Here is a 21,095-nt window from a genome sequence, read left to right as displayed (position 1 = left end):
ACCCTGAGCGTGACTGAGGGTGGCATCGCAACCTCCCAATCCGCCCTGCTCTGTGCATGACAGGGGGCGGCGCCCCAACTCCCCAATCAGCCCTGCTCTGAGCCCGACCAGGGGCTGCACCTAGGGATTGGGCCTGCCCTCTGCCACCCAGGAGCAGGCCTAAGCCAGCAGGTCATTATCTCCCGAGGGGTCCCAGACTGCGAGAGGGCACAGGCCGGGCTGAGGGACCCCCCATTCCCCCCTGAGTGCACAAATTTTTGTGCACCGGGCCTCTAATAATATATATAAAAGCCCATGAGGAAGGCGATGGGCACAGTGTATTCTAAGGACTGAAAGAAAACCTATGTGGCTAGAGTCCAGAGTGGTATAAATGACACTGGAGTGATTGGCAGGTAGGAGCCAGATGTGCATGGCTCCCTTCTCCATATCATGAATTTTGTGGTAAGAGCAAAAAATTATAGAAGGGTTTAATAACGAAGCAAAGAAGTGGCATGATCAAACAGATTGGTACATAATTAAAGTAAATGCCAGAGACTCGTTAAGAGCTCACAGAGGTGGTCCAGGAGAAAGGACGACAGCTTGGACTAGGGCAGGAGTGAGAGAGATGCAGGCACATTCATGGATTCAAGAATCAACTAGACTGGATAGATGTGACAGCCCAGAAGACACGCCTCTCCCCTTCCCGGCTCAGCTACCACTCTACGTGACAGGCCAAGTAGGCCAACCCGGTCCTCTCTAATACAGGTGTATGGGATTTGGGTGATGAAGAACAAGGATGTAGCAATTTTATCTTCCCCATACTTTAATACAGGTGTATTTTTTTTTAATAATGCAGCCTAGCATTTCATTAGCTTTTCTGGATGAGTAATATCACATTATGTGTTTATGTCTAAACCATCTTTGTGTCTTCTCTCTTCTCAGCACAGAACCTGGCACAGGGAGGGGCTTAACAAAAGTCTGAATTGCACTGATAGAATGGATTCAATAAAACAAGTACATATTGGTATCTTTTAGATGCAAGACTGTTCAGGCACTCTCAGGCATCTAGGGATGCCCAGAGCAAGGTGTTCTCTCTGCACTCACAACATTTTGAGTCCTGTGCTAATAATTATTTTGACAGATAACATTTATTGGGAGTCTACTACGTACCAAGTCTTAAATACATGTTTTAACAGGCCATTGTTGCTTAATGGTTACAAACCATTGTAGAGCCAGATAGTTAATGGTATTGAAACGGGCTCTTCCATTTCCGAATTGTATGAATGTGGACTATTTCTTACATTTTCTGTGGTTCGGTTTCTTTATCTTAAAAATGGCAAAAACAATAGCATCTACCGCACAGAGCTGTTCTGAGGACTAAATGAGCTAATACATATAACAGAGCCAGGCACCCTGTAAGTCCTTTAACAGTGTTGGCTTTTATTGACAATTCCATTTATAGGTATTATGAGCCCCACTTCCCAGCTGAGAAAACGGACGGAGGGAAGTTAGTAAATAGAGTACCTGCCACCTAATAGAAAGTTCAACAGAGGGGCTCACCATTTAATGGAACAATAACAGTTCACAGTATAAAAGGGGTGCTTTTGGCATAATTGAGGAGCCCATAGTTCAACAGATATGCTAAAGGAGTGAAGCAACCAAACAAAGAAATAAGAATAGTAGCCCTGAGCCTTGGACACCTAGAACGCATTCCTTTCTTGAAGAGTGCACCCTTTTACTCACCCTGGCCAGGCCAGCCTCCAGCTGTTCTCATTCCTTTGAAGCATCTCAGGGAAGACCTTAGCCATCCACTTCTGCTCTGCAGCAAAATTTCTAGCTGTAGCAACAGTCTACCTGCCTGTGTGGCCTTCCCTATACACTGAATCCTTGCAACAAGGGTCCCCGTCCACACCTCCATTTCATTCATCTTCCTGAAGGTTCAAGTTGCTGAGCCTTCTTACCAAGACTCCCCTTTGGTGGGATGACAAATGCACAAGAGGAAGATCGGTTTAAAAGATCATTAACAGTGAAGTAATGAAATCCCTTTCAAGGCAGCTTTTTTGTTGTTGTTTTGTCCTCTCTCTTTCCGAGCTTTCAGTTATGCTGAAAGCAGACAGTATCCTCTGCCAAGGAATGGCCTGTGGTGCCCAGGATGAAATTACACAGGGCAAGACTTAGCTGTGAGGCTTAGCATTTTGGGCTTCTCTGAAGTTCCCAAAATATCATCAGCAGATGGTGCTGTATTCATCTGCTTAGTTACTATTATCAAAGAAGACAAAGAGAGAATGATGAAGGCAACCACAAGTGGGGGTGGGGGGAGTTTTGTCATCTCCTCTTTGTTTCATGGATATAATTCTCACCTTGGATATTTAATTTTATGCAACAAATAACCAAGGAAACCATTCCCCAGTATAAACTAGACTCATTGGCAATATTAAAGTTTGATCAGGAAACTAAACATTCTAGTTTCTACCCAACATCCACTCTCTATCCCTTCCTTTCTTTCTAAGAAATTCCTACTCATTAAGCTCTTCACCCCTCACTGAGTCCATCCCCATTTACAGGGGTAGATGTTGAGTAGTCTAAGATCAAAGGTGCATGGCATTCCCTTGGTTCAGGGGTGGGCCTATGATTAAGTTGGCCTAAAGAAACTGAAAGATAGGACATATAGTTTATTTTTGAAAAACAGCCCCCCTTCCACTCCACCACTAGATATGAAAAAGAAGATGTAGTGAGTGTCTTTGGTTGCCATCACGGGAACATTTGAAGAATGAATGCTACGAATAGCTAAGGGGAGGGATTTAAAGAACCTGGGTCTTTGATGTCATCATTGAGCCATAAATTATGCTACATCTAGAGTTCATCCTATCTCCAATTTTAAATGGGATTTTTCTGTTACTTGCTATAGCAAAGCATTCTAACTCTACTTTCAGCAAAAAAATATTCTAACTGCTGCAACCCCTTTGATTAAATATTTATGGCTGGCTCTCTTAAAATCCTGTCTGTCCCAGCCTCTCCATCTACCCATTTTCAATAGCCTGACACAAATATTCCTAAAAGCTCTTGATCACTCATTATTCAATTATTCAAGTATTTAATAAGCACTCACTCTATACTGGGAACGTTATTATGTTGGGGGTAGAGTAGTAAACAAGACAGATGTGGTCTCTCCTATAAAGTAGCTCACATTCTAGTTGCACAGACCCAGTAAAGGGACATTTAATTTTGAATTAAGATTAGTACTGAGAATAAATAAATAAAGTCATCACTTGAGTAATAAAAAGGAAAGGATGGGACTTAGACTGTTCTCACAGGGGCTACTTGCTTCGCCGGAGGACAGAACAAAGGCCTTCCTTCCTAACTGCAGGGTCTCCACACACCTCAGTGTCCACACTTTGCTGCAACTCTTTGTACCATTTCCGGTAGAATCTCCGTATCTTGCTCTTGGGAGTGCATTATAGGCGAGCATGAAATGTAAAGTATCCTATCTAATAATAGGCAAACATGGTAATTAATCGTACCTCCAACACGCTTCCCATTGGCTAATCAGGGCAATATGCAAATTAACTGCCAACTAAGATGGCTGCTGGCAGCCAGGCAGTTGAAGCAAACAGGAGGCTTGCTTGCTCCAGTGATGGAGGAAGCCAAGTTTCCCCGCCTGCCACTGCCCAGCTCTGAGCTGCACTCTAAGCAACTATGTTGCAAATATAGAAGCTAAACAATCCCCAGAAACCTGCTTTCAGCCAGCTGGGCCTCAGAGCTGGAGTTGCAACAGTATTTCAATTATAGAAGCTAAACAAAGCCCAGATACCTGCTTTCAGCAGCCGAGGTCTCAGAGCTGGAGCCGAGCCTCAGAGCTAAAGCCGGCTCTCAGCTCCAGTAACAGCCATAGAAGGTAAATAAATCCCAGAATAAAAAAGAAAAAAAGGAGAGGTTGGGAGCTTCAGTCACCCGCCAGCCTGAAAACGGCCCTCAGCCCCTCACCCAGACTGGCCAGGCACCCCAGTGGGGACCCCCACCCTGAAGGGGGTGTGACCAGCTGCAAACAACCATCATCCCCTCATCCAGGATGGCCAGGCACCCAAGCGAGACCCCCACCCTGATCCGGGACACCCTTCAGGGCAAACCAGCCGGCCCCCAACCGTGCACCAGGCCTCTTATCTATATAGTAACGGTAATATGCAAACTGACGCTAACAGCAGAAGAACTGGGAATGACTGGTCACTATGACACACACTGACCACCAGGGGGCAGACGCTCAATGCAGGAGCTGCCCTCTGGTGGTCAGTGTGCTCTCACCGCGGGGAGCTCTGCTCAGCCACAAGCCAGGCTGGTGGCTACCAGTACAGCAGTGGTGGTGGGAGCCTCTCCTGCCTCCTCAGCAGTGCTAAGGATGTCCGACTGCAGCTTAGGTCTGCTCCCTGCTGGCAAGTGGGCATCCCCTGAGGGCTGCTGGGCTGCCAGAGGGATGTCTGATTGCCAGCTTAGGTCCAATCCCCCAGGGAGCAGGCCTAAGCCAGCAAGTGGTCACCCCCAAGGGGTCCCGGACTGCGAGAGGGCACAGGCCGGGCTGAGGGACCCCCTACCCCCGAGTGCACAAATTTTTGTGCACTGGGCCTCTAGTTTATTTAACACATTGTATGCGGGAAACGTATTTATACGTTTTACGTTGACTGTAAGGAGTAGAGCCACCTGTTGGCGCGCGATAAAAACTACCCACAAACAATGTGTTAAATAAAAAGAAAACCTCTAAATTGGTCATTGAATTACCTCCCTGCAACTTTAGAGTTTGTGACATTTCTTGACCTTGCTAGTTCTTTCATTAGATCTGTGCAAGATCTAGACATCTGGTTAAGGGTTTTAAGCAGACGCAACTATGAACCTCAGAAACTATCACTATTACTGTCAGTCATATTAAAACTGTTTCTTGCCCTAACAGGTTTGGCTCGATGGATAGAGCGTCAGCCTGCGGACTCAAGGGTCCCAGGTTCGATTCCGGTCAAGGACATGTACCTTGGTTCCGGGCACATCCCCAGTGGGGGGTGTGCAGGAGGCAGCTGATCAATGTTTCTCTCTCATCGATGGTTCTAACTCTCTATCCCTCTCCCTTCCTTTCTGTAAAAAATCAATAAAATATATATTTTTAAAAAATATATTAAAAAAACAACAAAAAAAAACCTGTTTCCTACCTCAAGTACATGACCCACAAGGATATGAACTAATGACGAAAAACTGTTTTTGTACACTGTACATCCTTAATATTTTTACACGTATCAGATAGGGGTGCTCCTTATCTTCCTTTGTACAGACAGCTGAAATAAAGCACTGTGTCAATCTGCTATTTCAAAAAAATTTTTTAAAAAGGTGGTTAGAAAAGGTTTTATTGGAAAACAGTCTGCAAGTTTCTCAAAAAGTAAAAAATAAAAGAAAATAGTTACCATATGACCCAGCAACTCCACTCGTAGGTATTTACCAAAGAGAAATGAAAACATTATGTCAACATAAAACTTATACATGAATGTTCACAACAACATTATTCATAGAAGCCAAAAAGTAGAAACAACACAAATGTTCATCGACAGATGAATGGAGAAACAAAAGGTGGTATAGCCACACAATGGAATATTATTTGGCCATAAAAAAGAACTAAGTGCTAATACATGCTACAACATAGATGGACCATGAAAACTTTATGCTAAGTGAAAAAAGCTAGTCACAAAAGACCACACATTATATTATTTCACTTATAGGAAATATCTGGAATAGACGAATCTATAGGGGCAGAAAGTAAATTAGTAGTTGTCTAGGGTTGTAGGTGAGGGATTGGAATAATGAGTGACTGTTAATTGGTTCACAAAGTGTGGGATTCTGTAGAATATTAAAGAGCAGAAATCACAAAAGCTATAAAAATACAGACTTCAGAGTGTCTGAGCTTTATGAGCAGAAGATAAAAGGGAGAGACCTAAGATAAAAGGGAGTGATCAATCCAGGTTGTACCAACACAGGATATAGAAAAGAATTACAGGATGACATAGACTTCCAGGTGAGAGTATAAGAATATCTAGACCAAAACCAGGAGAAAGAAGAGAATCAAGCCTTGTGAGTTTTCATCGAAACCTTTGAAAGGAGGGATTGGTGGTTAACAGATGAATTGTAGCGTGATCCACCTTATATGTGTTTATACTTCTTAAATTCTACTATAATCGGTCAAAATAGAATTGGGGATGGAGAGAGGCAAAGGTGGGAGGGAGAGAGAGAGAAAGAGAGAGAGAGAGAGAAGTAATAATTTAGATTCAGGTGTTGCCCTTGTGATAAAATGCAAAAAGTTAAATAAATAAATAAATAAATAAATAAATAAAGGCTGCAATAGTTTGCAGCTTCTCCCATAAAGAGTAAGAGTGTTTTCTCCATCTCCTGATTTGGCCATGTGACTTGCTTTGATCAGTGAACCATTAGCAAACGCGATGCTCGAAAAGGCTGGAAAAGTGCTTATGCACTGGGATTCATCTTCACTATTGTTGCTTTTAGAACTCAGCCGCCATGTCAAGAAACCTGAGCAAGCTTGCCAGATACTGGAGACATATGCCCCAGTTGCCCTATTGCTCTAGTCAAGTGACAGATATGTCTAACCCCAAAGCCCATATTCATAATCAAAGCATCACCATCACCACCACCACCACCACCACCATCATCATCATTGTAGCATCTACTCTTATTATTATTCATGTAGTATATACTCTCTCTCAACATGTTAAGGGTTGGAAAGAGAAAAGAGCACATCACAATTAGAGTCTGAAAACTAACCAATGCTTTTCTCTATAATGGGGCTTTGGTAAAAGTATACATCTTCTTTGAACCTCAGTTTCCTCAAGTGGGAATTAGACCTAACCATAGGGTTCCTGGGAAAAATAAAAACATGGAAAAGTTATCTCTTTAAAAAAAAAAAGATTTCAGGGAGGAAGAGAGAGGGAAAGAGATAGAAACATCAATGATGAGAGAGAATCATTGATTGTCTACCTCCTGCACGCCTCCCTCACCCCACACCCTCCACTGGAGATCAAGCCCGCAACCTGGGCATGTGCCCTGACCAGGAATTGATCTGTGACCTCCTGGCACATAGGTCAATGCTCAACCACTGAGCCATGATGGCCAGGCAAAAAGTTATCTCTTGACTTTTTTTTTTAAAAAAAGGGCTTTCTTGACTTAAAGTGATATATATTTGCAATTAATAAAGGGGATATGTTTTAAGCAAGCTCACCAGAAAAGTTTCTAAAGAATCTAACTTTAGCCCTAACCGGTTTGGCAGAGTGGATAGAGCGTCGGCCTGTGGACTGAAGGGTCCCAGGTTCAATTCCAGTCAAGGGCATGTACCTTGATTGCAGGCACATCCCCAGTAGGGGGTGTGCAGGAGGCAGCGGATCGATGTTTCTCTCTCATCGATGTTTCTAACTCTATCCTTCTCCCTTCCTCTCTGTAAAAAAAACAAACAATAAAATATATTTGGAGAAAAAAAAAAGAGTCTAACTTTAACAATCCCTTAAAAATCAAGTAAAATATATTTGTTCTTCATAAAAGAAATTGTTACTTTTCCACCTTGTCTGTAGTGTCACAGAATAAGATGTTAAAGTTAAAATGCCATAAAAACTACATAGTGTTTCCGACTCTTTCAAAACTGTTCAACTACTAGGGTTGGGAGAGGAAAGTATGTGCTTTCTCAGCCTTTGAAATGCTTCCCGATTCTGTCATCTTCTTTTCATCTCAACATCAAAGTTGGGAAAAGCTCTTCCCCACCAAGGACAGGTGTATACATGCCACTCACTGAGGCACTTTGCTGCCTCATTAATCTGCCTCTTTTCTATTTGCATCTTGAGAATCAAGCATCAGCCTTTTATTTCTCTTAGCTTTTTGCTGACCTGCACTCTCTCAGCTGGCAAGCTGTTGACACATTTTGACAGGTGATTTGGCTCATAAAAACAGCCAACAAAAGGAATCAGGGAGAAGGGGCTTCACCAGAAGCATGGTCAGTGTATATGAAGTGCTGAAAATGGCAGAAACACAGAAACACATATTTATTAACTGGTTAAGAAAAAAGAAGGGAGTTCCTTGCTTTCTGGACGACCTAACTCCCAACTCCCAGGGTCTTGTAACCAAGAGAAGTCAAAACACAGGGTATGGGAAAAATATGTGTTTGGGACATTCAAAAAATTCAAATTCAGCAAATAGGTGAATTTTAAAATTTTTAAATTTCCAAGTATTTACATTGTTCATGTACATGACATTTTTAATGGGAATGTTAGGTAACTCAAACCACCAAGAAATTCTGCTACCCTCACAGAGGCCTCTGGTGAACAGTGTATGAAAGTCAAGGAAAGGAGAAAATTCCCCAGTTGGCTCAAATAAAAAGATAAGCATGGAACAGACTGTGGAATTTCAGAGGGAAGGTGGGGGAGGGTGGGTAAGTGGGAAGAGATCAACCAAAGAACTTGTACGCATATATGCATAACCCATGGACACAGACAATAGGGTGGTGAAGGGCAGTGGGGATGGGGGCGGGACTAGAAGAGGTCAATGGAGGGGGGGCGGGCAAGGGGACATATGTAATACTTTCAACAATAAAGATTTAAAAAAAATAAAAAGCCAAGATAAACTCACAGACACAAGACAAAGTAGAGAACAATATCCAGAGAAGGCAGGGTTTCAAAACTAGAGGAGACCACCAGATCATACCCCTAAGAAATTTGCAGAAATTTTGAGGAGGACAAGCAACGTTTAATGGGGTGTGAAATGGGAGTCCTGTCAGTGTATCTAGTTCTTAAGGGGTCATACATGCCCAGCTGACACCTGGCTCACCCATTAACAGCCTCCCTGTTTTAGCTCCCAACCTGTGCATTCTTGGGGGTCTTGCATTCATATAGGTCCCCCTGTTCTTAAGAGTCATAGCATCTCTTCATGGATGGCTCAATTGGATTCTTTTGACACCCAACATCTTTTGGCTTGTTCTGATTTGCAAGTTCATACATGGAACAGTCATGAACACATGTGTATGTTTCATTTTCCTTACCAGTTTTCCCAATTAGATTGACCATCTAAAAGATTGCTTTCCCACCCTCCCCTTTGTTAGGATTTAGCTCTTTCTCTACCCCTTAGCTTACCCACAAGTTCTAGTTTGTCTGGAATCTCACGTACCCCTTAGGAAAAGAAATACTACCACATCCAAAAGGTGTAAAGGTCCCAAGGATAACTTGATCTGGCAAGTCACTGAATATGTTGGTGTACATGCCACCCCAAGGGAGGGCAGAATAGCTTTGACAGACAGCTACACGGCCAGACGGATAGATAAAATCAAGGTTAAGGAACTGATAAAACACACAATAATGATAATAATAATTCTTATATAGAATGCCATTAATTCTTAGTCAATTATTTCAATTAGCTATTTACAGATAACACAACAGAAGTCCAGAGAGGGTGACTCAATTCCCCATAGTCACTGAGCATGATAGTGCCAGGCTAGCACACTGGTTCCCTGACTCCCAGTTGCATGTTCCTACCATACACTCAATTACCTGCACCCTCATTTTAGCCCTGTATTCTTTGAAATCAACCATGTGAGTAACAACAGGTAAGTCTGGTCAGACTGGTCCAGTTAATGGCAAAGTTGCTGAAAACCAGAGTTGCCCTTGGTACCCAGCATTGCAGGGTGTGGTCATTCCAGCACACAGCAGGAGAACAGGATCTCCCCACCAATGTCTATGGACAGACAGGAGCAAAGGAAGGCTAAGGGATAATTGCGGATATGTGAACAATTTAAAAAACCTAGCTGTACCAACCTCTATAAAACTATGACGGACTCTTGAGGTCTATTTCATTTTGGATTTGTAAGAATTTATTACAAACGCCCTCTTCTCTTTAAATTGGATTTTCTAGATGCTAAATCTCCATGTCATCCTCTCTACTAATCAGAAAATGCAAGGAAAACTCATTTTCTCAGAACCACATGAACACTCAGGTGCTTAACAAAAAGACTGGTTATAACCAGAGGTTTTCTTAAATAGAAGTAAAGTTTGTGAACTGGAGAATTTGTCTCAACCTCTTTGACTTCTACTGCTCCCCCAGCATGAGGGAATGCGGACCCCTGGGAGAAAGGGACTGAATAAGCACAAGACATCAGACGTCCTTTTTGGAAATTTCTGATGATACAGAAACACCCCACCTGTCAGCCTCTTCTACCATTCCTGGCCCCCTCCATCCTTCTTTCCCTTTGGAATTTCACAAGGATATTAAATCATGGAGGAACCGTCTATCAAGGCGTAATGGAACTTTTTCATCTCTGGGTTATCCTGTTGGACTGCTGGCATCTGAGGCTTCCCCTTCAGCAGCTCCAGCCAGAAATATTGAGAACTGAGGGGACTGTTGTCCACCTCTGCCTCCGGTTTAGGATCATTATAGTGGCGCAGAATAAGTCGTTTGTTGAATCCCTCTTTCTTCAGCTTGGCTGCTTCTGTTTTGCTGTTCAAAAGAAAAGAATTTGAGACTTGGCTAATTGCTTGGTTTTATCAAAGGCTGGAGGATGGCCAATGGCTGTTCTAATGGGCTTTTTTATTTTTATTACTCACCTGAGGATATGTTCATTAATGAGAGAGAGAGAGAAACATCTTTCAGTTGCCTCCGCTCAGACCAGAGATGGGACCTGTAATCTAGGTATGTGCCCTGACTGGAAATTGAACCCACAACCTTTTGGTGTTTGGGACAATGCTCCAACCAAGGGAGTCACCCAGCCAGTGTTTAATGGGCTTCTTTTAAATCAAGATATCTGGATTTTGAAATCCTTAGCTGAGCATTTAAGGAGTGCCTGCCATTTTTAAAGAGTTAATTGAGCACCCACTGTGTGTGAAGCACTATACCAGAGGCTGTAGAAACTGCAGGACTAGTAAGTAGCCTTTGTCTCCATAGGAGCAGTATGACACAGCACAGGCTTTGGATGAGAACTGAGATGAATCCTGGCACTGCCCCTTGGGACCATAGAAAGTAAGCCAAGTACTAAACTATGAGCCTTGGTTTCTTCATCTGTAAAATATGGATAGCAATACCTCTCAGAATTGTAAGGAATCTCTGGTTAATGCACGGACCTCAGTATTTAGCATGCACTCTATAAATACTAGTTGTTTTCATTACATTTTAGTGGGGATTATACACATACATGTTTATTAATAATAAGGTGATAAAGAGGAAGATTAGGTAAATACGAAACAACCTCGCTTCTAGGTTTTAGACTAGACCCTGAAATTAAGGTAGCCTCTTAGAACATTCATTTAACCATCCACAAATATTCACTAGGTGTCTTCCACAGGCAAAATTCATGAGAAAGATGCTATCTATTTCCATTCTAAAGAGAGCGCCCAAGTTACGCAGCTGCATGGGAAAGCCAGGCTTCAGTGTATGCATATTCACTCCAAACTCTCTACTAGAATCTCTCCACTTCACAATACTATTTCCCACATTTCTAGTGTCGGAGCTGTGGGCACAGTATGAAATGCAGACCCGCCAGGGCTCTGTATCTGAGGGTCAGTCATGAAGCAGACCTTACTAGTTCTTACCCAGCTTCCTACACACTCGTGTAGCCAAGTAGCAGGTAGTTGTTGGCAACATGCCAGTAGAAGCCTCCAGAGTCAGGCTGCCAAAGCAGAGGTCATACACTAAAGAGACAGTCTTAGTTCTCTTGGAGACCAAAACCACCTGCTTAATAGCCACATGGGCTTCTGGCTTGCTTTTACTCAGTAATCCCAGCACCAAAAGTGGGCTGCTGGGCTTCTCTATTATTAAGACAGAATATGGGCATTCAATGTGGGAGATCCATGATCAACACTAGAGAATTATCAGAAGTGTCAGGAATGTAACTAGGGGAAGGAGGAGCCACCTTCCCAGAGAAGAGTAAGCAGTTTGGACATTTCTAACAGCATCATAGAGTGGAACTCAAGACACACAAACAAGCCCTAGCTGGTTTGGTTTAGTGGATAGAGCATTGGCCCTCAGACTGAAGGGTCCATGGTTCGTTCAGGTCAACAGAATATGGGCATTCAATGTGGGAGATCCATGATCAACACTAGAGAATTATCAGAAGTGTCAGGAATGTAACTAGGGGAAGGAGGAGCCACCTTCCCAGAGAAGAGTAAGCAGTTTGGACATTTCTAACAGCATCATAGAGTGGAACTCAAGACACACAAACAAGCCCTAGCTGGTTTGGTTTAGTGGATAGAGCATTGGCCCTCAGACTGAAGGGTCCATGGTTCGATTCAGGTCAAGGGAACATAGGACAGTTGCAGGCTCCATCCCCGGCCCGGTGGTGGGCATGCAGGAGGCAACCAATCGATGTGTCTCTCTCACATTGATGTTCGATGTTCTCTCTCTGTTTTAACCCCTCCCTTCCACTCTCTCTAAAAATCAATGGAAAAATATTCTTTGGGTGAGAATTAACCAAAATAAAAAATAAACAAAATAAATAAAAACCCCAAACACACAAACAAGCAAATCTCAGTAACAACATAAAAGAATGTATAAGGCTGCTCTCAGCAAGTCCTTTCAGATTTAGAGCAGATTCAAACATGAATCCTTGATGTTTTTATCTTAAGCTGCAGTTGAAAATTCCTGAAATTGAGCTGGCATATCTCAAGGAGGGTCTTGGAATATTTGGAAGATATAGTCTGAATGCGTGCACTTATCAGTTGAGTACGAGATCTGGGGTGTGGGAAGAGTTATGGTGAAAGAAGAGTTTTTAAAGGTTTAAAAATAAGTAATTGAAAATAATACAGCTGATTAATAAAAGGCGGGAAAGGTACAACAGCCACACCATTGTTGAGCACTGGGAGTGGGCATCCTAGCAATCATCAAGAGTCACTGGTTCTTCCAAGATGCAGGAGGGCATGCTTCCCAGTGAGCCTTGCGGGGAAGGAACCAGAGCCAGGAGGGTGGGCAAGGACCAAATCTGCCACTTTGTAGTTGGAAAATGGAAATGCTTAATGAACAACAGCTTTGTCTCTTTCCCCCTTTGTCTCTTCTCTTGCTTTCCTCCTCCTGCTGCTCCTTCCTTTCTTTCCCATATTCTCATGAAAACATATCCCACTGTCAAAAATGAGGTGAGTGGGCAAAATTATCGTCAGAAGTGTCAGGAATGTAACTAGGGGAAGGAGGAGCCACCTTCCCAGAGAAGAGTAAGCAGTTTGGACATTTCTAACAGCATCATAGAGTGGAACTCAAGACACACAAACAAGCCCTAGCTGGTTTGGTTTAGTGGATAGAGCATTGGCCCTCAGACTGAAGGGTCCATGGTTCGATTCAGGTCAAGGGAACATAGGACAGTTGCAGGCTCCATCCCCGGCCCGGTGGTGGGCATGCAGGAGGCAACCAATCGATGTGTCTCTCTCACATTGATGTTCGATGTTCTCTCTCTGTTTTAACCCCTCCCTTCCACTCTCTCTAAAAATCAATGGAAAAATATTCTTTGGGTGAGAATTAACCAAAATAAAAAATAAACAAAATAAATAAAAACCCCAAACACACAAACAAGCAAATCTCAGTAACAACATAAAAGAATGTATAAGGCTGCTCTCAGCAAGTCCTTCCAGATTTAGAGCAGATTCAAACATGAATCCTTGATGTTTTTATCTTAAGCTGCACTTGAAAATTCCTGAAATTGAGCTGGCATATCTCAAGGAGGGTCTTGGAATATTTGGAAGATATAGTCTGAATGCGTGCACTTATCAGTTGAGTACGAGATCTGGGGTGTGGGAAGAGTTATGGTGAAAGAAGAGTTTTTAAAGGTTTAAAAATAAGTAATTGAAAATAATACAGCTGATTAATAAAAGGCGGGAAAGGTACAACAGCCACACCATTGTTGAGCACTGGGAGTGGGCATCCTAGCAATCATCAAGAGTCACTGGTTCTTCCAAGATGCAGGAGGGCATGCTTCCCAGTGAGCCTTGCGGGGAAGGAACCAGAGCCAGGAGGGTGGGCAAGGACCAAATCTGCCACTTTGTAGTTGGAAAATGGAAATGCTTAATGAACAACAGCTTTGTCTCTTTCCCCCTTTGTCTCTTCTCTTGCTTTCCTCCTCCTGCTGCTCCTTCCTTCCTTTCCCATATTCTCATGAAAACATATCACACTGTCAAAAATGAGGTGAGTGGGCAAAATTATCAAACAATATGACAAAAGCAAAGCACTTATAGATTGCCATTCTTTCCCACACCGAAACATGCATGCCTCTCCATTGATAAGCATCAATGGTACAATATCAGTTTAACAACACACAATTATAATCCACTGGAAACACGAGTCTAATTACTATTCTCCAAGTCTAATCTTGGCCTTTCATTCAATGCCTAAACATGATTTTATTTTTCTGTGACTCTCCACAAATGAATCTTTTGGATTATTCTTAAAAGAAAGGTAAGAATGCCACTAAAGTGTAAATACCTATAATCATTGGGAGAAAAAAGGCACACTCCACCTCCTTACCAATAAGACCAAAAATTAAGATAAAAAAGCTCCAGTGCAAAAAACCCCAACGCAAAATCTCTTGCATTCTATAAATGCCACATTACTTAAATAGTCAGAGTGGGCAGCTGTAATTCAGGAAAGTTCCCCTTTACCCTTTTAAAAGCAGTGCTTCCTTTTCTAAAGTGTCTTTTAGTCATTGCTTTAAGACTAATCAGCTTCCCATGCCAGCAAAGAGCCTCTTTTCTGCTTTTTCTCAAAATGTTGGCAGCGGCCATGGTCTTACTCTCTTCTTGCTTAAGGACCAGAAGTTGGCCTCTGATTTTTCCAACAGGTGATGATTACCACCACCAAGTTGATTAATTCAAAAAAGCAGTCCTAACACTTGCACATTTCTCAAAAGTTTCAGGTGATGGTCATCCCCAGGAAAAGTCATTGCTAGGACTTAAGGACACAGTCCTTCTCTAAGTCAGATGTTACCCAATTATGCCAGCCCTCTGGTATTTATACCACTCTAAGACAGAAGCTGGAATAGAAAGGGAACTATACCTCAAATTACCTCAAATCTCATAGGCCTAAGAGTCTAATAGTAAGCTAAATTCCGTACGGTGGGGGCATCCACTGAATGTAAGAATTGAAGAAATGTTTGGAGAATACCTATTACCATTTTACAGATGAAGGAGCCAAAGTACAGAAAAAGAAATAATTGCTAAATAATAGTTACTGTTTAATGAGCATTTACTATAGCATTTTTTTTATCCACACCTGAGGATATTTTCTATTGATTTTTAGAGAGGGAAAGACAGAGAAATATTGATGTGAGAGAAACACATCAATTGGTTGCCTCCAGCATGCGCCCTGACCAGGGCCCAGGTTGGGGAGCAGCCTGCAACGGAGGTACGTGCTCTTGACTGGAATCAAACCCAGAACCCTTCAGTCTGCAGATCAATGCTCTATATACTGAGCCAAACTGACTAGGGCTTTCCTATAGTATTTAGCTGTATTATTTCATTTTATGCTTTCAACAATCCTATGTGGCAGATTCTAGTAGGATCCCTGTTTTATATGAGAAAAGGAAGCTAAGTACCCCAAATCCCATGGTTGGTAAATGGGAGCATGAAAACTGTGTAGACTCCAATCTTGGCTCTACTAGACCTTCACAGACACTGATCCTTGTACTCTGGTCACACAGCTAAGGAATGACAGGGTCAGAGTTAGGAGCAAGTCTGCAATTCCCAGGGTAGTGCTTTTGCATCACCAGGCTCTAACAGTGAATATGAGTAAAATCAGAGCACTTAGAGCTTCACCAGGTAAGGCCCAGAGATCTGACTCAGGCTCAGACAAAAGGTCTAGGTAGACCTGTCTGGAGAATGTGCCTTGGGATCTGGTCTAGAATGGGAGGGTTCACTATGTTTGTTAGACCGGACTTCCTGTGATAAATCCGGAGTCTATATCAGTGTGGACTGCCACTGGGGTTAGAAAAAACTCTTTCTTTCTGCCTTTAATTTTCTTTGGGTCTGACTTGATATTAAACATCTATAATGTCTGTGTAGCAAGTGTGGTAGAAATGTGGTAGGGTAAAAAGGCTGACAGTTCTGATTTGCCTAAAAATGCATTTCATCCAGCAAGCATACATTTAATCTCCATTGGTATCTCTAGCCCTGGCAACCAGGGGATGTTAGGATTCAGCTGCTTTGCTTACAGAAATGTTTTATAATGCACAAAATGTAAAATTACTTGTATTCTTTTTAAAGCTTGGATTCTGCCGAAACCGGTTTGGCTCAGTGGATAGAGCGTTGGCCTGCGAACTGAAAGGTCCCAGGTTCGATTCCGGTCAAGGGCATGTACCTGGGTTGCGGGCACATCTCCAGTGGGAGATGTGCAGGAGGCAGCTGGTCGATGTTTCTCTCTCATCGATGTTTCTAACTCTCTATCTCTCTCCCTTCCTCTCTGTAAAAAATCAATAAAATATATTAAAAAAAAATAAAGCTTGGATTCTGTATATGACAGATCCTTTGGGAACTGATTCTACCGGCTTCAGCAATTCTCATTGTTAAAAACAAACAAACAAAAACACCACTCCCTTGCCATGGATGATTTGGCTCAGTGGATGGAGCATTGGCCTGCAGACTGAAAGGTCCTGGGTTCGTTTCTGGCCAAGGGGACATGCCCGGATAGTGGGCTTGATCCCCAGTGTGGGGCATGCAGGGGGCAGCTGATCAATGATTCTCTCTTCCTCTCTGAAATCAATAAAAACATATTTAAAAAAACAACACACTTCCAGTCCCTTGACGTTATTACATAAAAGCACTTAACTCACCCCTGCTTCTTGTATGCCAGCTAAATTCTCCTCCTCCATCTACACTGACTAGCTATCTCTACTTGGTTCTAAACCCACTGTTTCAAGAAACCATCTGAAGGTATTGGGTTACTATTTAAAATGCTTTCTATTTGCTTAGTATGTTAGTGTCCACAAAGCATGTTTACATATATTGGGTTGCTTTAAGCTTCATAACAGCCTGCTATGGTAAGTAGAAGACATCTTATTATTCTTACATGACTAAAGAAACAGAGGTTCAGGGAGTCCACATACTTACACAAGATCCCATGCCCCTTGACTAATGAACCTGGATGTTCTGACTCCAAGTTTGTCTTATTTTTTCCTTTATTTTTCAGAACAATTATATGTAAATAGCAAAACTGAGTGGGAAGTACAGAGAGTTCACAGGTATACCTCCTGAACATTTGGTTTTCTTTTTCTTAAAATATGCTGCCTGACTCACATTACTTTGAGGCCTTTATAAACTTAGAAAACTAATTCTATGTTCACCTGAAAGAACACATTTGTGAAAACTGGCTAAGACACTTCGATGTAGAAAGAGTAACAAGAGGAATTTTGCTGTATTAGATATTAAGATAATAATAACTAACATTTATTGAGTACTTTTGGGGGCTAGTAATATTTATAGCAATCCTAAAAGATAGCTACTATGACTATCCCCATTTCACAGTTGAGGAAAGTGAGCAAAAAGAAGTTAATTGACTTTCCCAAAGTCACATGAATGAGTGGACCTGGGATTTTAACCCAAACAGTTGGGCTTCAAGGCTCTTTCTAAGACCATACTCTGCCTCTGATATTTTATAATCTGAATAATTAAAATAGCTGAAAACTTAATAGGCAGGTTAATGGAATAGAACAGAAAGCTCAAAGGCAAACCCTAATGTATATAAGACTGAAGATGTAATTAAGTTGAAAATTCAAATCAGTGGATAACAGAGAATATATTTAATACATGGCTCCAGAGAGATAATAATGTTGAGGTTAAATACAGGCTTGGTATTAGACAAACCTAAGCTTATATAACAGTTCACCCACTTAACTAGCTCTCTGACCTTGGCCTAACAACAGCAACTTACTCATGGAAGCATATAAATTGCTTCATGTAGTGCTTTACACAAAACAAGCACTCAATAAACATTGGCTGTTAGTATTAGCACCCAATAAATACCAGCTATCATTATTTTTGGCATCAGAGGAATAAAGCTAGAATCTTATCCCCTCACACCACACACAACAAAATGTCCAGCTAAATGTAGAAAAAGAAATAAAAAATAGGGTAGGTCTACCTAATCTCAGAATGAGAAAAGACTTTCCACTTATAAAACAATGGGGAAGCCCAGCCGGTGTGGTTCAGTGGTTGAGTGTTGACCTATGAACCAGGAGGTCACGGTTCAATTCCCTGGTCAAGGGAAATGCCCAGGTTTCAGGCTTAATCCCCAGTAGGGAGCATGCAAGAGGCATCGGATTAATGATTCTCTCTCATCATTGATGTTTCTATCTCTCTCTTCCTCTCCCTTCCTCTCTGAAATCAATTAAAAATATATATATTTAAAAAAATTTTTTTAAACCTTAAAAAAATAGGGAAAAATCTTAAAACAAAACATAGATAATTATACAATAAGAAAAGTTAAAACACTGACATCTTAATCATAAAATTAAAAGGAGCCCTAACCGGCTTGGCTCAGTGGATAGAATGTCAACCTGCGGACTCAAGGGTCCCAGGTTTGATTCCGGTCAAGGGCATGTACCTTGGTTGTGGACACATCCCCAGTAGGGAGTGTGCAGGAGGCAGCTGATCTATGCTTCTTTCTCATCGATGTTTCTAACTCTCTATCCCTCTCCCTTCCTCTCTGTAAAAAATCAATAAAATATATTTTTTTAAAAATTAAAATAAAATAAAATGGAGAAATGAATATTTATCACAAATAACAAAAGATTAATATACTTAATACTTTAAAATCTTAAATGAACAGGTAAGAAAGACTCTAAAACCCATAGGAAGAAAAGGTACAGAGATTAGGAACACCTGGTTCACAGAAGAAATATTTTTAAATATCAAAAAATACTTAGAGCCCTAACCAGTTTGGCTCAGTGGATAGCGCGTCAGCCTTCGGACTGAAGGGTCCCAGGTTCGATTCCGGTCAAGGGCATGTGCCTTGGTTGCGGGCACATCCCCGGTTGGGGGTGTGCAGGAGGCAACTGATCGATGTTTCTCTCTCATCAATGTTTCTAACTCTCTATCCCTCTCCCTTCCTCTCTGTAAAAAATCAATAAAAAATATATTTTAAAAATACTTAGAGGGGAAACCAAGATGGCGGCGTAGGGAGTAGACCTGTGCATGCTGCCCTCTCACAGCATCATTGAAACTACCAACTATGAGGCAAACAACCACCACTCAGAACCATGGGGAAGTTGGCCCAGTGGGAGATCTACAACTGGACGAAAAGAAAGAAGCGCAGTGAGACTGAGTGGGAGCTATGGAGGCGCCAAAAACAGAGGTACGCAGTCACATGCCAGGCGGGCTGCAACTGGATGTTCGGTTTTTTTTTTAATTGGAAGGGGTTACGAACCCTCGAATCCTCTGGGCTTGCTCAGGGCGGGTCTCTGAGGCCCCAGATCCCACGGGGAGAGGCGGTGCGGCCTTGCAGCGGTTGGAAAGCGAGGGAAGCCCTGACGCACGGCTGCTCGCTGGCACTGGGGGACGCAAAGTCCTGGTGTCCCGGAGAGGCAAGGGGTCGCAGTGACGCCGCCATTGCTATCTGCTCCGCGCTGGTGACTCCCTGAGACCCCACCCTACTCAATTTACATCCCCATCCAAGCTGTGCCAGAGGCACAAGAGGAAATGCCTGTGCTTTTACAAACTCTCAGGTCCACTGAGCTGGTTCCGGCGGGTCTCTGAGGCCCCAGGCCCCATGGGGAGAGACTGCACGGCCTTGCAGCGGTCAGAAAGCGAGGGAGGCTCTGGCGCGCGGCTGCTTGCCGGCACTAGGGGACGCAAAGTCCCGGTGTCCCGGAGAGGCAAGGGGCTGCGGAGACTCCACCCCAGCGACTCCCTGAGACCCCGCCCTACTCAATTTACATTCCCATCCGGGCTGTGCTGGAGGCACAAGAGGAAACGCCTGTGCTTTTACAAACTCTCAAATCCACTGAGCTGGTTCAGGCGGGATCATGAGGCACAGACCCTACGGGGAGAGGCGGCACGGCCTGGCAGCCGTCAGAAAGCGAGAGAGGCTCTGTCGCACAGCTGCTCGCTGGCACTAGGGGACGCGAAGCCCCGGTGGCCCGATGAGGCAAGGGGCTGCGGAGACGCAGCCAGTGCTATTTGCTCCACCATGGCGACTCCCTGAGACCCAGCCCTAATCAATTTACATGCCCATCCAAGCTGTGCCAGGTGCACAAATGGGACAGCCCCGGTGAGGTTAAAACAGCCCCGGTGAGGTTGGGACGGCCCCAGTGCGGTTGAAATGGCCCCGGTCAGGTCGGAACGACCCGGGTCAGGTTGAATCGGCCCCAGTGAGGTCGGGACGGCCCCGGTGAGGTCGGGACAGCCCCGGTGAGGTTGAAACGGCCCCGGTGAGGTTGGGACAGCCCCGGTGAGGTTAAAACAGCCCCGGTGAGGTTGGGACGGCCCCAGTGCGGTTGAAATGGCCCCGGTCAGGTCGGAACGACCCGGGTCAGGTTGAATCGGCCCCAGTGAGGTCGGGACGGCCCCGGTGAGGTCGGGACAGCCCCGGTGAGGTTGAAACGGCCCCGGTGAGGTTGGGACAGCCCCGGTGAGGTTAAAACAGCCCCGGTGAGGTTGGGACGGCCCCAGTGCGGTTGAAATGGCCCCGGTCAGGTCGGAACGACCCGGGTCAGGTTGAATCGGCCCCAGTGAGGTCGGGACGGCCCCGGTGAGGTCGGGACAGCCCCGGTGAGGTTGAAACGGCCCCGGTGAGGTTGGGACAGCCCCGGTGAGGTTAAAACAGCCCCGGTGAGGTTGGGACGGCCCCAGTGCGGTTGAAATGGCCCCGGTCAGGTCGGAACGACCCGGGTCAGGTTGAATCGGCCCCAGTGAGGTCGGGACGGCCCCGGTGAGGTCGGGACAGCCCCGGTGAGGTTGAAACGGCCCCGGTGAGGTTGGGACAGCCCCGGTGAGGTTAAAACAGCCCCGGTGAGGTTGGGACGGCCCCAGTGCGGTTGAAATGGCCCCGGTCAGGTCGGAACGACCCGGGTCAGGTTGAATCGGCCCCAGTGAGGTCGGGACGGCCCCGGTGAGGTCGGGACAGCCCCGGTGAGGTTGAAA

At 43.9% G+C, this 21,095-nt stretch overlaps 1 protein-coding gene and 1 long non-coding RNA gene across 17 annotated transcripts in view; one reads left to right on the top strand and one right to left on the bottom strand.

The window, feature by feature from the left end:
• LOC102244898 (uncharacterized protein C3orf20-like) overlaps nucleotides 1-21,095 on the bottom strand; it is a 107,054-nt gene that overhangs the window by 45,796 nt on the left and 40,163 nt on the right. For all 12 annotated transcript variants that reach the window (XR_001359976.1, XR_001359977.1, XM_014530763.1 and 9 more), the window contains 2 exons: nucleotides 10,261-10,488; nucleotides 9,166-9,315 (listed from right to left, as the gene is read on the bottom strand). Coding sequence is in view for 10 of the 12 variants with exons in the window: in XM_014530763.1 (XP_014386249.1) it covers nucleotides 9,166-9,315; nucleotides 10,261-10,488 (378 nt within the window). In the remaining 2 variants the exon portion in view is untranslated. The remainder of the gene's footprint in view (nucleotides 1-9,165; nucleotides 9,316-10,260; nucleotides 10,489-21,095) is intronic.
• On the top strand, nucleotides 20,216-21,084 carry LOC106724237. Of its 5 annotated transcripts, none has more exons than XR_001359982.1 (5): nucleotides 20,216-20,288; nucleotides 20,349-20,468; nucleotides 20,509-20,648; nucleotides 20,689-20,828; nucleotides 20,869-21,084. It is a non-coding gene; the product is annotated as an uncharacterized LOC106724237 (long non-coding RNA). The 5 variants fall into 5 exon arrangements; XR_001359981.1 differs by having other exon boundaries at nucleotides 20,224-20,288; nucleotides 20,329-20,468; nucleotides 20,529-20,648; XR_001359980.1 differs by having other exon boundaries at nucleotides 20,224-20,288; nucleotides 20,329-20,468; nucleotides 20,709-20,828.

Source organism: Myotis brandtii, unplaced genomic scaffold, assembly GCF_000412655.1.
Source record: "Myotis brandtii unplaced genomic scaffold, ASM41265v1 scaffold772, whole genome shotgun sequence".
NCBI lineage: Eukaryota > Metazoa > Chordata > Mammalia > Chiroptera > Vespertilionidae > Myotis > Myotis brandtii.
The sequence above is the reverse complement of the archived record's forward strand: the minus strand, read 5'-3'. Positions and strand labels throughout refer to the sequence as shown.